The sequence below is a fragment of the Peromyscus maniculatus genome, chromosome 3 (assembly GCF_049852395.1).
Source record: "Peromyscus maniculatus bairdii isolate BWxNUB_F1_BW_parent chromosome 3, HU_Pman_BW_mat_3.1, whole genome shotgun sequence".
Taxonomy (NCBI): domain Eukaryota; kingdom Metazoa; phylum Chordata; class Mammalia; order Rodentia; family Cricetidae; genus Peromyscus; species Peromyscus maniculatus.
In genome coordinates, this window is record NC_134854.1 from 115,138,116 (window position 1) to 115,152,405 (window position 14,290).

General features: G+C 42.8%; 1 protein-coding gene across 3 annotated transcripts in view; it reads right to left on the reverse strand.

Moving 5' to 3' along the window:
- The window catches only part of Adamts9 (ADAM metallopeptidase with thrombospondin type 1 motif 9), a 167,950-nt gene that overhangs the window by 84,185 nt on the left and 69,475 nt on the right, over positions 1-14,290 (reverse strand). For all 3 annotated transcript variants that reach the window (XM_042273682.2, XM_042273685.2, XM_006972558.4), the window contains 5 exons: positions 13,273-13,437; positions 6,692-6,811; positions 3,482-3,586; positions 3,149-3,316; positions 1,030-1,296 (listed from right to left, as the gene is read on the reverse strand). In XM_042273682.2, coding sequence (XP_042129616.1) covers positions 1,030-1,296; positions 3,149-3,316; positions 3,482-3,586; positions 6,692-6,811; positions 13,273-13,437 — 825 coding nt within the window. The remainder of the gene's footprint in view (positions 1-1,029; positions 1,297-3,148; positions 3,317-3,481; positions 3,587-6,691; positions 6,812-13,272; positions 13,438-14,290) is intronic.

Sequence of the window (14,290 nt, forward strand, 5' to 3'; positions counted from 1 at the left end):
AGAGCCACACTGAGGGGTCCAAACACAGAATCCAATCAGCACTCACAGGCCAGTATTTCTACTGCATTTACACTCACTGTGGGGAGCGGCAGACGTCTAATTCCTTTTAGCCCAGAAATAATTGAACACAATTAACAGTGCTGGAAGGATACTGAAAGTAAAAAGCTAACAAGACCCCCGAGTGGTCAGCACACCCCCTCTAATGACATGGCTATCCGAATCTGTGGTCACCCTTCTCCTCGGGAATGCCAAGTGTTTCAGTATTCCACAATGCATTTTTGAAAAATTATCCAGCATAACAGTTCAAAACATCCAAGTGCATTTTTTTTTCTTTTGACATCTTTTTCAATGCCTTTTGTAGTTGAAAGGACAGTAATAAGGACTGTGTTAAAGACAACAGTCAGTCATTGCTGGCCTTCATCCTGTAGCTGGTGAACCACAAAGCAATTCTGGAATCATCTCCTTTCACTGGGAAACTAGAAAAAGCAAGACAACGTTGTCCTTCTCTTGTGGACAGGAAACTGAGGTTTGCAGGGGGAAAGGCCACCTGCCTCCATTAAGAACTCCTTTTTAGTCTGGGAGCTAGCTCCTCAGGTTAATTTGCTGGCTGCCAAGCCTGATACCTTGAGTTCAATCCTTGAGCCCACACAATGGAAGGAGAGAACCAGCCCTAGCTAGCTAAGCTCTGATTTTCACAATCATGCCACGGCACACACATGCACAAATAAATAAGCATTCAAAAAGGAAAGAAAGAAAAAAGAATTCCTCTTCAGAAAAGTTTCTCTGCCCCCTCTCCTGCCTGCCCCCCTCCCAGTTCAACCATGAAGACTGTCACCCAGAAGTGACACCCCCTCCTCCAACTACAAAGGCGCTCTTCTCCGGACTGCAATGAAGCCATTGTATTCGCCCAGCTTGACTGCAAATGTGTGTCAATAATCTTTCAAAGGCAAATTTCTTCAGAAGCAATTCTAGTCTGTTTCCTTAGGGCACTACCCAAGTAGGAGAGAAGCAGGCAAAGTGGATACTCACTGCTCCCCAGGGGCCGGTTCTCCACTGGTTTCCTCCAAGCACATGAGTGCGGCTAGGGCTGTCACTCCGGGGACGGAAGTCCTCGTTTTGAAATGGGTAAGCAAAGCCAGTGCTTGGGTTCCATTGAGGGCATGGTGACATGGAACAGTCCTGGTCAGTCTCTGGGATATAATCTGGGTCACACTCACTCCGATCAATCACGTGGTCGCTGTAGTTGACACACACCACTTGTCGGGTTGCCTTACCTTGCCCACAAGTCACGGAACACTATGTTGAATATTCAGAAAGAAAAGGGGCTATCATTTGTGAGTCTGAGTTACATTCTTGAATACATGTTTCTTCAGGTGGCAGGACATTTTCCCAGGTGCCCAGCTTAAAGTCTTAGAATCATCCTTGACTACTTTCTCTTATTCCCATCTAATATCTCTTTTGCCAAGAAATGCTGTCAATGTAGCATTCAAGATACATCCAGATCCCAGCCACATCTGTTTCTACCCTCACTTCTCTTGTCCAAGAAAGGCATAACCTGCCCTTGTCAGGATGAATATAATAGTTATCAACTGGACTTCTGCTTAGGACTTGACATGCTCTACATATGTGTCATTTGCCCGTGTGACAAAATGCCACCCATTACCACTTAACTCATGCATCCATCTGGTGACTTCCCAGCTCACTTAAAATAACATTCAAACTCCTTGTTGTTGATTTGCTAGGCACTTGATTACGGAGCCTCTGGGTACTTCCTCTTCTGTTCTCTTGTTCTCCATATACTGCACTTAGAGCTTCCTGAACAAGCCAAGAACCTCCCATCTCATGGGCATCCTGTCTTCAATAGTACCCGTGGCACCACACAGGTAGTATTGTGCTTTTCTCCCCCACTTCATGCATAAAAGTGAGAATTTTTTTTGTCATTTGTTGAGTACTTGCTTTTCTGCTAAGTATTCAACATATATAAATCTCAATCATAACAATGTCATAAAATGGGTGTTCATTTCATTTGTTTTTTAAATACAATTTTATTCACCTATTCGATTTTATTTGCATGTGTATGTGCATTTGTATGTGTATGGTATATACATGTGTGTTAGTGTGTGTGTTTGTACAGGCCAGAGGAGAATGACCAGTGTTGTCCACCTACAGCTCCTTGTCTTATTCCCTGGGGACAGCGTCTCTCATAAACCAGAAGCTCTCCATTTTCAGTTAGACTGGCTAGCCAGTGAGCTCTGGGAAGCCCCTGGGATCTTTTTCTTTCTGCTCCCGAGTGCTGAGTTTACTAGCATGTCAGCATGCCCAGCTTTTACATGGGGGCCGGGAACATAAACTTAGATTTTCATACTGGCACAGAGTGCTCTTCCCCACTGACCCATCCCCTCAGCCCGTTCTTCTAAGAGCAGAGGAAAAATGAGGTTCAAAGACTTTAAATTGCTTAAAACCAGGCAACCGATAAATGACTATGCCTAGGTTTCTCCGTAGCTCTGTGACTCCGTGTCTCATACACACATTTTGAAATTTTCTGCAACACTAATCTTATGTTTCCTCAGCCTCCTTGTTCACCTAACCAAAGCTACTTCCTGGATTCTGGGCTTGATGAAGGGATGAGAACTGAAGTTGCCTCAAGAGAAGGTTCATCTGCTTTTATAAAAGCCCACACAGATGGGGCTTGTGTGCTTAGAAGGCTGGGCTCATGGCACTGTGAGAAGGTCCCCATGGCTGTCCTGGAAGGGAACCAAGGGACACCTGCCTTTGAGGGATCACAGGATGCATGGGCAATCAGACTCAAAGTCCGAGAACCCCAGCTGTCTTCCTCTCCTTGCCATTATTTGGGCTAGGTAAGTCTACTACACACTGACGGAGCTCTGCAGATGGAGATTTGCAATCAGCCCAGCAGGAGAGGCACTTGAGCAGACAGTATACTGATATACATATTTTTAAATGTGCATTCCTTGCACAGTTGACTAAGATTTCTTTTATACTTAGCTAGATACATATATACGGAACAGGCTAATTTAAATCTCAAGTCCAACTCTGAAATATAACCCATTCATATAATATGGACCCCTCAACTCCTCATCCTCCCTCATCTTCCAATCCTGCCCAACCCCATAAAATCCATGCTTACGGAGCTCCAGTCTAGAGCCTTCCACTGTCCACAGGGTGCCACAGAACATTCTTCCTTGGCTACTGGTTTAGGCAAGGTAGCACAGGCACTCTCATCACCCACAGAACCGTCCTCGTCTCGACAGCTGACATATCTCATCCGGGTCCCCTTTCCACAAGTGGCTGAGCACTGGGTGTTGGAGTGAAAGGACACAGACATGTCATTTGAAATGGCCTCCTGGTGTTTTTCACTTAGTCCTGTCTCTTATCAGTCCTTAGCCCCCTTTCTAGAGTCACGTCAGAACAGCTGTCTCCTCTGCACAGCTCCCCACTTTCCTCCCAGTCTGTTTCTTACTGGAGTCCAAGACCCAAATCGCCACTGGGTTCTGGGCACACTGTGTGCGTTTCTCCTTGGTTCCGGGCCCAACAGGGGAGGATGGCAAGATGATAGTTCACAGTCCTAGATGTGAAAGGAGAAAACATTTACCTTCAAGGCAACCTGTGTTTATAGATACACAGTCATGGTAAGAAAGCACACCGCACCAAGAAATCTAAGTGCTCTGTTTTCTGCCTGTTTCTACAAGTCCCGTGACCTCTCTTAGCCCCAGTCTCTTCAATGGCAAAGAGGGATACAAGCTGAATCATTTTCTGGATGCCTTAACACAGGGCAGGGTCTACTTAATGATCGTGAAAGCCCTGTTTATTCACCTGCTCATAGAAAAAGAGGGAACATTGTGAAGGAGTGCGCATGTCTGGAAAAAGCAGGATATCGTTTAAAAATTATTAACTGTTAATGTTTAAAAATTCTCAAGGCTAAATTGTGTTCTCACATTTCAGGTAGTTTCCTAATCAAAACTTGCTAATCATGAACTTGTTTTCCCAGGGCACCTAAAGATAACACCCAGGGTCCTGAAGGTCAACCTTAGATACAAAAGGAATTTTCTGTAGGCCAATGGGGGGAATTCACATAATGCCCCTCAGTCAGTCACTCAGAGAAACTTGCCGTAGTGAACTCAATCATCTGTGGAAGGATACTAGTCTCCTATTTACAGAGTGGAGAACAAAAGAGCACACCTGTTTATAATCACTCCCAGCCTCAGGAGCTCCCCATAGCTCCTTGATTTGATACATAGTTATCAAAGGCCCAAGAGTCAGCTGACCAGGAGCAAAAGTACTGTGGCCTGAGACTGAAGGTCACTGATGTTTCCTTGCCTTAAAACTTTACATATGGTGTGAAAATTCTACTACCTGGCTCCATGCCTGGCATTTTCCTTTGTCTGTGCTCCAAAGAGAGTCCCAGGGGACTTTTGCAGAAAGCAAATAATGTATCCATAGCAAATAATTCAGCCATGGGAGTCTATGGATAAACGAACACTTCTGAATGAGAGTGAGAAATCCTGTTTTGAATCTCTAAAAACTTGATAAGTTTTCTCTTGATGTGAGGATTGACCTTTTCTTGGGACTAATGACTATGTGGTGTGTGTGTGTGTGTGTGTGTGTGTGTGTGTGTGTGTGTGTGTGTGTATGTATGTATGTACATGTGAGCATGTGGAGGCCAGAGGGTGCTTATTGGCTATTTTCCTTAATCACTTTGCACCTTAATTTTAGAGACAGGATCTCTCACACAATGTGAAGCTCACTGATTGGCTGTGCTTACTGGCCCATGAGTTGCAAGGATACACCTATCTCTGCCTCCTACCTCAGGGTTACAGATACGCACCACTCTGTGTACTGGGGTTGTTGCAGGAGTCCTGGGGAACTGAACTCAAGTTTTCATGACTGTGCAGCAAGAATTTTCCCAACTGAGCCAGTTCCCTTCCTCCATCCCCATGTCATTTTGATCATTTTAATAAAATGATAAAGCCAAGTTTATACGGGTACAGTATTTATTAGGTTAATTGATCAGCAACAATAATATGATCAATGTCACCATGTTCACCCCTCGTGATTCTTCATTCAGGTAACATGCCCCCAACTGAGGGTGCTTAGCACAGAGGCAGTCAGTTGGCTATACAAGGCCTTTCTCAAAACAAGAGTTCGGAGTATAGTCTTGGCCCAAATCTGTCTTTAGCAGTTATCAAATCTGATACGAAAATTCAAATCTTCTCTTTTCATAAATGGTACCAAGATAAAGGAATGCACAGAACAGTGAGCTTGTGAGGTAGTATATTCTCATGAGGGAAAAAAACTCATATACACATGCATGCATGCCTGTGTACATGTGTGCGTTTGCACACACAAACATTACACACACACACTTGTATTTGTCTGCATATTTAGAAATTTTACTGAGTTAATAAATGATATATAGCAAAAAATTTACAAATGACATTAAAACCTATAATTACCTCAAATTTCATATAGCCAATTAATGCTAATAAGACTTTTATTGATTTTTTTTGTTCAACTTTTGAACCTATTGCCAAAGGATGACTATAATTGCCAAAAAAATGTAGTTGAAATGTGTTACTGAAGTATAATGTTTGAGTGTTTAGGAGGAAGGTGAAAGTGAATTGTAGATGGTTTCTACAACTTGACTCACCAAGCACCACCTTGGAAGATCTCTTTGAGGTGAGGGTGGGGATGTAGCTTAGTGGGTAGAGTCCTTGCTAGCATGCATGCAATCCTAGGTTCAATATGCAGGACTGCTTAAACCAGGGCAGCAAATGTCTGGAATCTCATGACTCAGGAGGTAGAAGGCAAGAGAATCAGAAGTTCAAGATTGCCCTTGGCTACAAAGAATGAAACCAGGCTGGGCTGCCTGAGACTTTCCTGAAGAAAAATTCTTTGCAGAACCAGATAATAATTTTCCAATATTCACTTCTGGGTGTTATTCATAGGGAAACAATTTCAAATTATTAAAGTTTCTCTATCACTTTCCTAGGTTGGAAACCACTGACAACCAGTCAGCGAAGCTGAAGTTACAGCCCTGCTGGTATCTGTGTGGCATGCTCTCTCACCATGCCAGCTTCCAAGCTATGCACTTGACCTTGATAAAGTGCTGAGAAGACGCTCTCAGCAGCACACCACAGGCACATACAGGTGTCAATGACCTTGTGAGCACAGGAGACTGTGACATCTAGTAAAAATCTATGTGGTGAGTTTTGAGGATTTAGCAGCTCTCCTTTCCCCCACTATTTTCCAGTTTTAAGGGTGGCCACATGCAGCCTCCCACTCACTAGGCTTCTCCGAAGTTGCTGTTGGGTCTTGAGAGCTGCTCCAAACTACTCTGAGCAGCACACACTTCTTACACTTATGTCTAAACTACCGGAGTCTTCAAATAAATAATGTAAGATAGCCAAATTCAAGACAAGACTGCCTAATATTTGCTATCCAACAAGAATGAAAGTCTAATCTACAGATACTTAAACAAATAAACAAGACAAAACCAGGGGAAAAGTTAGATTCTAAATGTAGAAAATAAGTAATTTCCAGATAATTTAACACCCATGGTGTTCTACGTATGGATTTCTCTATGAAAATGCTTTGGTTTTGTCTGAACCAGTGAGACATTTTGGCCCTTTGCTGCCCCAAGCCAGTAGCTGAGTTGAAATGGGAGACTCACCTGGGTATCGGTCGGCCTAGTAGCTGCGTTACAGACATTGTCATCTACCACTGACATGTAAGTCCCAATGACGCACTTCACTGCCCTTAGTTGGTATCCCTGTCCACAAGTGACACTGCACTGGGGAAATGAAATAAAACAAAAGTTTCACCAAACCTGTTCTTTCATGTACTCACCCCATAACACCCCATAACATTCTGTAAGAGAAAAGTCCTTCTATCAGAGTGGACCCAAGGGCTGACACCCAGAGATTAGGTAAAACTATGCAATCTTGCTTCCTACAATTTACACTGGCCAATTATAATGACATTTAGAATTATTTCTGTCTGCTGCTGGAATTACACTTGTCAGGGTACACCTCCTTGACTGTGAGCACCAAGAGGGAGAGAAGCATAACCATAATTTTCATACTCTTCACACTCTACCTACTAGAGTACCCTGGTTAACACAGGTGTTAAGTAGAGACCTCTGTGATCTTCAACTTCTGGAACAGAATTCTCAGGAAGCAATTGAAAGTTGTATCAATGTTTCTGCATAGAACACTCTTTGCAATATCATTTACAAGAATGAGACAAGATATTGGAAAGGACCCATGCGACAGTCAAAAGTTAATTAAATATATCACAGTATATAAGGAATACAGAGATCGATATGGCTGCTGTAAGGCACACTGCCAGAATTCCAGGCCAAGGAAAGGCATGGGGGTGAAGGTATGATGGATAAGACAGCCAAAGATGTGGAATCATTCCCTACACTGAAGAGCTCACTAAGCCAGCAATAACTGCTAAAGGTCCACTATTGATGGGCTGGAGATTTAAGGACAGTAACTTTTAAACCTTGCAGTAGGTAGATGAGTACCTACTGAAGAAAGAAGCTGCCAAATTGGGTATAAAGGTAGCACAACACCTTTGCTCTTCATGAATTCATGTTGTGAATTCATATCAATGCGCATGAGGCGTTGTTCCAAGAGAGGCCACAAGGGAGGCCACCCAACAAGTATCAGTCCATCTAAAAGATGACATCGTAATATATCTTCTCTGACAACAATAGAATGGGGCAATAACAAAAGCAAACCTGGAAAGTTCGCCAATGTGTGGGAACTGAGAAACTCTTAAGCAATATGTCAGAGAACAAATCACAGAGATATTAGACAACACTGGAAGGAAAGGTGAAAGAAACAGTCCATGACTAGAAGACACGGCGAAAGCAGGGGTCATCAGGAAACTTATCACTGCAAACGGTGTAAAAATTAAGAAGAAAGTCTTCACAACCACAGCAATAGGACCATCAAGTTGTGGAGGGTAACCGATAGCATTGGCAATATAGCCTGTAGTATTATGGGGCTTGGGGGTGTCTATGGGATCACTTTGGCCAATGACTCAAAAAGACATAACCCATTCCTGGTACTGGGGTTTGTATTTGGCAGCATTTGGTGTCTAGTTGGGGTATTATCCCTTATTATGTGGTGACTTTGTTTAAATTCAGTTTTCTTCAATGGAATGACACTGGTATATTATCACACTTTCTTTTCAAGACAGGGTTTCTCTGTGGAGTTTTGGTGCCTGTCCTGGATCTCACCCTGTAGACCAAGCTGGCCTCGAACTCACAGAGATCCACCTGGCTCTGCCTCTCCAGTGCTGGGATTAAAGTCATGCACCACTGCCACCCAGCATCTTCCTTTTTTTTTTTTTTTAAGAGAAAGAAAGAACATGACGTTGGGTGAGTAGGAGATCGGGAGGATTTGTGAGGAGTTGAGGGATGGGAAAGAATAGGAGGAAAAAATATACTGTATAAAATTATCAATAAATTAAAGAAATAAAAAATAACCTAACTTTGTTAAGGAACAAAAAGAAGAGCAAGCTAACCCCAAAGACAAAGAAAGTAAGTAATGCATACAGAGTAGATGTGAATGGGTTACAGAATAAAACAAAATAGCAGAGGAGCAGAGGTGTGGCTCAGTGGGAAGGCACATGATTGGCATGCATGAGGTCCTAGGTTCAATCCCTATTACCAAGAGAGAGAGAAGATATAAATATATGAATATATCTACCAAAAGAGGCTGACTCAATTATAAAATTTCCTAATAAAGTCTAAGTGAATGCTACTAAATATTTAAAGAAAGGTTAACATCAGTCCTTTCAAACACTTCCAAAATATTGAGGAGGAATTATTTCCCACAAGGTCAACACCTAAATATGCAAGAAGCAAATATTTTGTCTCTTATAAAAAATATTGCAAAGAGCATTCTAGGCAAGAATGTTGATGCAACTCTCAATTATCTCTTGAGAATTTATCCCACAGGGCCAGCATGATCTTAATATCAAAAGCAAGGGGGGCAGAATATGGATAAAAATCTCTTGTAAATAAAGGTGCAAAGCTTTTCAAGAAAACACAAGCAATCAAAACCTGTGACATAGTATGGGTCATAATCACATGGGTTTTAGCACAGAAATGCAATTTAAAAAATAATTCATTTAAGTAGATAAAAACAAAGAAAAAAATACCTAAAAAAGACCTGTGATCATATCAATAGATAAGAAGAAGTCACTTGGCCAAATTAAAACAAAAACAAAAACTTTTCATGCAAACGTACTCCCCCCCCCCCCCAAAAAAAAAAAACAAAAAAAAACAAATGAGAGGGCACTTCCTCACCATGGTGGAAAGTACCTAAAAGCCCCTGCGTGCTTCACACAAATGGGAGAGACTTTCTCCTGAGGTAAGGAATGTGAAAAGATGTCTCCTATCACCTCTGCTATTCTGAGCGCACTGGAGGTCTAACTAGAGACAAAAGCAAGGAGAAGTAAAAGGCAGACTGTCCAGAGAAGCCAAGCCTTGCCTGTCTGCAGGGGTTACCACAACAGACACAGACGTCCCACAGAACCTGCAGAGAAAATCACCATAGCTAACACCCAAACCCAGCAGTTTCAGGAACCAACTGAGTAATAATAATAATAGAAAAATCTATTATTTTAAAAATAATAAAATAGATGTGTTTCTACACATCATCAAAAATAACTAAAAGGGAAATTAAGAAGGTGAGCACATTTATAGTAACATCCCAAAGGATAAAAAGCAAGGGAAAAAAATGTAGTTATAAATATGAAAGAATTCTACAATAAAATCTGTAAAGGACTGCAGAAGAAATTAGAAGGCTTAAGTAAATTGGAAGATTACTTGTTCACTGAAAATATGGCTAAAAATGCCAACATTCCCCAAACTGATCTAGAGTTCATTCAAACCCAGTGAAAAATCACATGGCTTTTTGTGAAGAATGGAAAAGCTTATCTTTAAGTTCATGCAGAATGGTAAGAGATTCCAAGTATCAGCAAATATTGAAAAAGAAGAAGAAAACTGGAGGATTTGCATTTTCCAATCTCAAAATTTTTGAAAGGGATTGAAACGATATCATGCTGGCATAGAGACTGCCATGAGACTAGTTCTGAGCCCAGGAAAAACCTTCTACATTTTTGCTCAAGTGATTTTTGACAGGTGTCCCAATACTCTTTAACAGAGAGAGAATCCCTCCTCACCAAATAGTGCAGGGACAGCTGTTTACCCACATGTGTGAAGCCAGACTCTACCTCATGTATACAGAAAATTAACAATGCATCAGTTGCCTAAAGCAAACAGTTCCAACTATTCAACTCTCAAAAGAAAAAGGGGCGTTTGTGATACTGTGTTTGACAATCTTTGTGCGCTATGATGCTACAAACAAAGACAACAAAAAAATAAATAAATTACACTCCATCAGAATGGAAAACTGTCTGTCCATCAAAGGACATGATCGACAGAGTAAACAGCAACCAAGGAGATAGTAGAAAATATTTGTAAATGATATATCTGATTTTTAAAAATCAGTACCCAGGACATACATAGAATTCACATAACATCATCCACAACTTTATGCCCTTTAAACGATTGGATGAGACTAGGAAAAGGAACGGTACTGAGTGGAGCATGTGAAAAATGGGAAAAGGTACATTTTAAAGTGGTTTAGAGGTTTGTTTGTTTAACCCTCTCTCCCCCTTTTTTGGACAAAGTTTCATGTAGCTCACACTGGCCTTACACTGTCTATGATTGTCAGGGTTGACCCTGAACTTCTGATCCTCCTACCTCTATCTCCTGATTACTGCAATGATAGGAATGTGCCACTGTGCCCAGTGTATGCGATGCTAGGGATGGAATCCAGGACTTTGTTCATGCAAGGCGAGCACTCTACCTATGGAGCTACAGCCCCAGGTCCAATGGGCTGAATTATAATCTTTTTAAATGGACAAGCAGTTGGGATAGATATTCCTCTAAAGAAGATATTTAAGTGGTAACAAACTCATGGCAAATGGCTCAACATCTTTTTCTATTAGGGGAAAATAACTAGAAACCATGGTGAGATCGCACTTTACACTCAGTAGGAGGGCTACAATTTCAAAAATGGAAAATAGTGACTGTTGACAATGACAGAGAAACTGTATATTGCTTTTCTATTGTATATTTCTGGGAGGGGTGGAAAATGGCACAGCTTCCATGGAAAGCCACTTGGAAGTTAAAAACCAAAACACAGAATTACTATAGGAGCCAGTAATTACATCCCTGGGCAATAGATTCCAAATAAGTGGCATTGGGTACTAAAATGAATACTTGTTCATTTATGCCAGCTAAATTCATAATAGCCAAAATGTGAAAAGAACCCAAATATCCATCTTAGACGCTCATTCACACAATGGAATATGATTCGGAAATTAAAAGGAAGGAGTGCTGATACACACTGCTGTGCAGACGGGCTCAGAAAGCTTTGGGCAGTGTGAATGAGGCCAGCCAGAGGCCATGTGTTACATACAGCCACCCTTATGAAAAGTCCAGCATGTTGCAAATCCACAGACCCAGAATGCAAATGGATGGTTGCCAGAGGCTAAGGAAGAGGGGGATGGGATTGTATATGGGGTTTCTTTTGGTGTGCTGGAAATAGTTTGAAAGTAGACTGAGGTCATAGAGTGTGAATATACTGAATATCACTGAGTTGTTCTCTTTAAAGCAGTGAAGTGTATGTCCTGCATGTTTCTAGTCAATCAAAAATACAGGCAGAGTATAATTCCACTGCCCGGTTTAAAAATGGGAAAAGAAAAAAGAAACCACAAATAAACAGCAACAAAGCCAAATTTGGCACAGTCAGCAGCGTGTTTGATTTTCTTCTCTTTGCTATCACATATTTTGGAAATTTTTGGTATGAATATTTATGGCCCTTTAATAAGGTCTAAAAACTAAGTGGTTTGCCTGCGTTGCATGATGAGTTAAAAGAAAGGGCAAATCTCTCATAAGGGAGATGGGAGAAGAGGAGATTGGTCTGTCAGTTGTAGTAGGTGTGACGTCACGTCTTGACATTGATCTCAAAGTGTGTTAACATCTTTTCATTACTCTGGAAACTAGATTTGGACAACTAGGAAGCACTATTAGAGAGGCTAAAAGGGCTCTTCTCCTTTGTTCAGACATGACTTGCCACTGGACTGGGGGACCCCCTGAAGCAGAAGGTTCTAGCAGAAAAGAGGGTAAAGGTGCTTGCCTTCAAGAGGAAGACCTGAGTTGGGTTCTTAGGACCCCCATGGTGAGGAACCAGCTCTGTAAGTTGTCCTCTAATGTCCACAAGTACACTACGGCACACACACTCACACACATACTCTCTTTAACACCCACACATACACTGAACGTTAACAATGTATTAAGAGACGTTTTAAAAATACTGTCAGTAAGAATGAGGAAGCCCAAGACGCGGTTGTAAAGCTGGCTGCGTGTGTATTGCAGGCAAGTTTGGAAATGGAGACAGAGGCTAGGAACAGGAGTGGCTGTGGCTGGTCAGGGCGGAGGGAGTCATTCTTCAACAGATTGCATAAGTGACAGCAGACAGCTGTTCCACTTCTACGGGGGAACTCGGAGTGCTGCTTAAATAGTACACAGCACTCTCTCGCTTCTATATTAGGAAAGACTGGATTCCGAGAGCAAACTGGGCCCAGGGGACATGCACTCTCTCCTTTTGAAATGGTAGAAGACTAAGGCAGTGGAACTTATTACACTCTAGAAGACTGGGAAAAGATTCTCAGCCCGATGATGATGATTCCGGACCCCTTTGATCTAACCAACCACATTTGAAGAATCTCACTTATTTATGAGAGTTGAGTTTTGGATTCCTTATGTTGGCAGCCAAAATATCCCTTCCCAAGCCCAGCGCAGACCCTCTGCTCCAAATCAGCTGGCAGACAGGATCACATACCCAGAGAGTCTCACTCCAGGGAGAATTGCATCTGCCAGATGCCACGTCTGTTGTGAATTTGTTTAAATACTTGTGTGCAGTTTAGAACAGGGCGAAAACCTGCACGTGGGGTTGTAACCTGAGTAATCAGCTCCAGCAGGGGAAGGGAACCCTGGACACACAGCAGGACTGCAAGCCGCTGAGTCCCACATGCTGAACCCAGGGCCACAGAGGTGCTGTACAAGCCAGGCTACAGAGCCTGGTGGTGAAACCCCACCACTGGAATGCCCCTCTCCAGATAAGCGGGAAAGAATGCAGTTAAGAATCTTATCATTCAAAATACCTGTCCCCAGGGACCTGCCTGCCAGGCTGCACACTCTGGCTGCTGACAAGTCTGCATGGACTCTGGCTTGACCTCAGGGTCACACATTCTATCACTTAATCGATCTTCGCCAAACTGACACCAGACCTGGCGGTGCTTATGTCCTTTTCCACAGGTGACCAAGCACTGGAATGAAAAGCAGAGGCAGTCAGGGTTGGTTCTGATCAATGTGCTGGGGCCTTGGGGGATGTTCTCCACTGAGAACAGGTGACCCCTTCCCACGCTCAGCCTCTCTCTACTGCTGGGCAGCAAGAGCGAGCACGTCCAGCTTTCTTCACTTCCCTTCGTCACTCTCTTTCTTGGCTCCCCTTTTCCTCTTTCTTTTTACCCTGGCAGGGCCTCCCAGGGCCCAGGCTGGCCTCCAGTTCACTCTGTGACGGAGGGAGGTGGACCATTCTGATCTCCTCACCTCTACTGCCCACTCCTGTCCTTGCTGGTGTGCCCACTAACTCTGGTTCCTGTGCGGCTGGGGTCCCACCCACGGCTTTGTGCATGTGAGGCAGGTGCGCTACCCACTGCGCTGCATCCCCAGCCCTTCTTTCTGGATTCCCGCTCGACTTCATTCTAACATTGTCATATATACACCATTCCGCTTCACCCGTGTCTGCTCCCACTGGCTGCTCCCTGCTCCCATTCCTCCAGTGCATTTCTGGTCTCCTTCTCCTCCTTCCCTCCTGCATCTTCTCTCACACTCCCTTTATAGTTAAGGTCTTACGTCCAGTTTCCAACACAGAAACTGAGCAGAGTGCCATGCTCTGTGAAACAATAGTCAGGAGGGTCAGTGTGAAGAATTAAAAGCCTGATCAACTTGTACACCTCTACTACCAAGTCACAATGTCTCTGTGTCTCAATATTTACATCTGTAAAATGGGGATAACAATAATTCTGATTCCAAGAAACTGAAGTGTCTAGCACATACGGTCTACATGTATGATATTCTGAAGAAAGAAAAGTTGTTAAATAAAATCTTCATTATTAT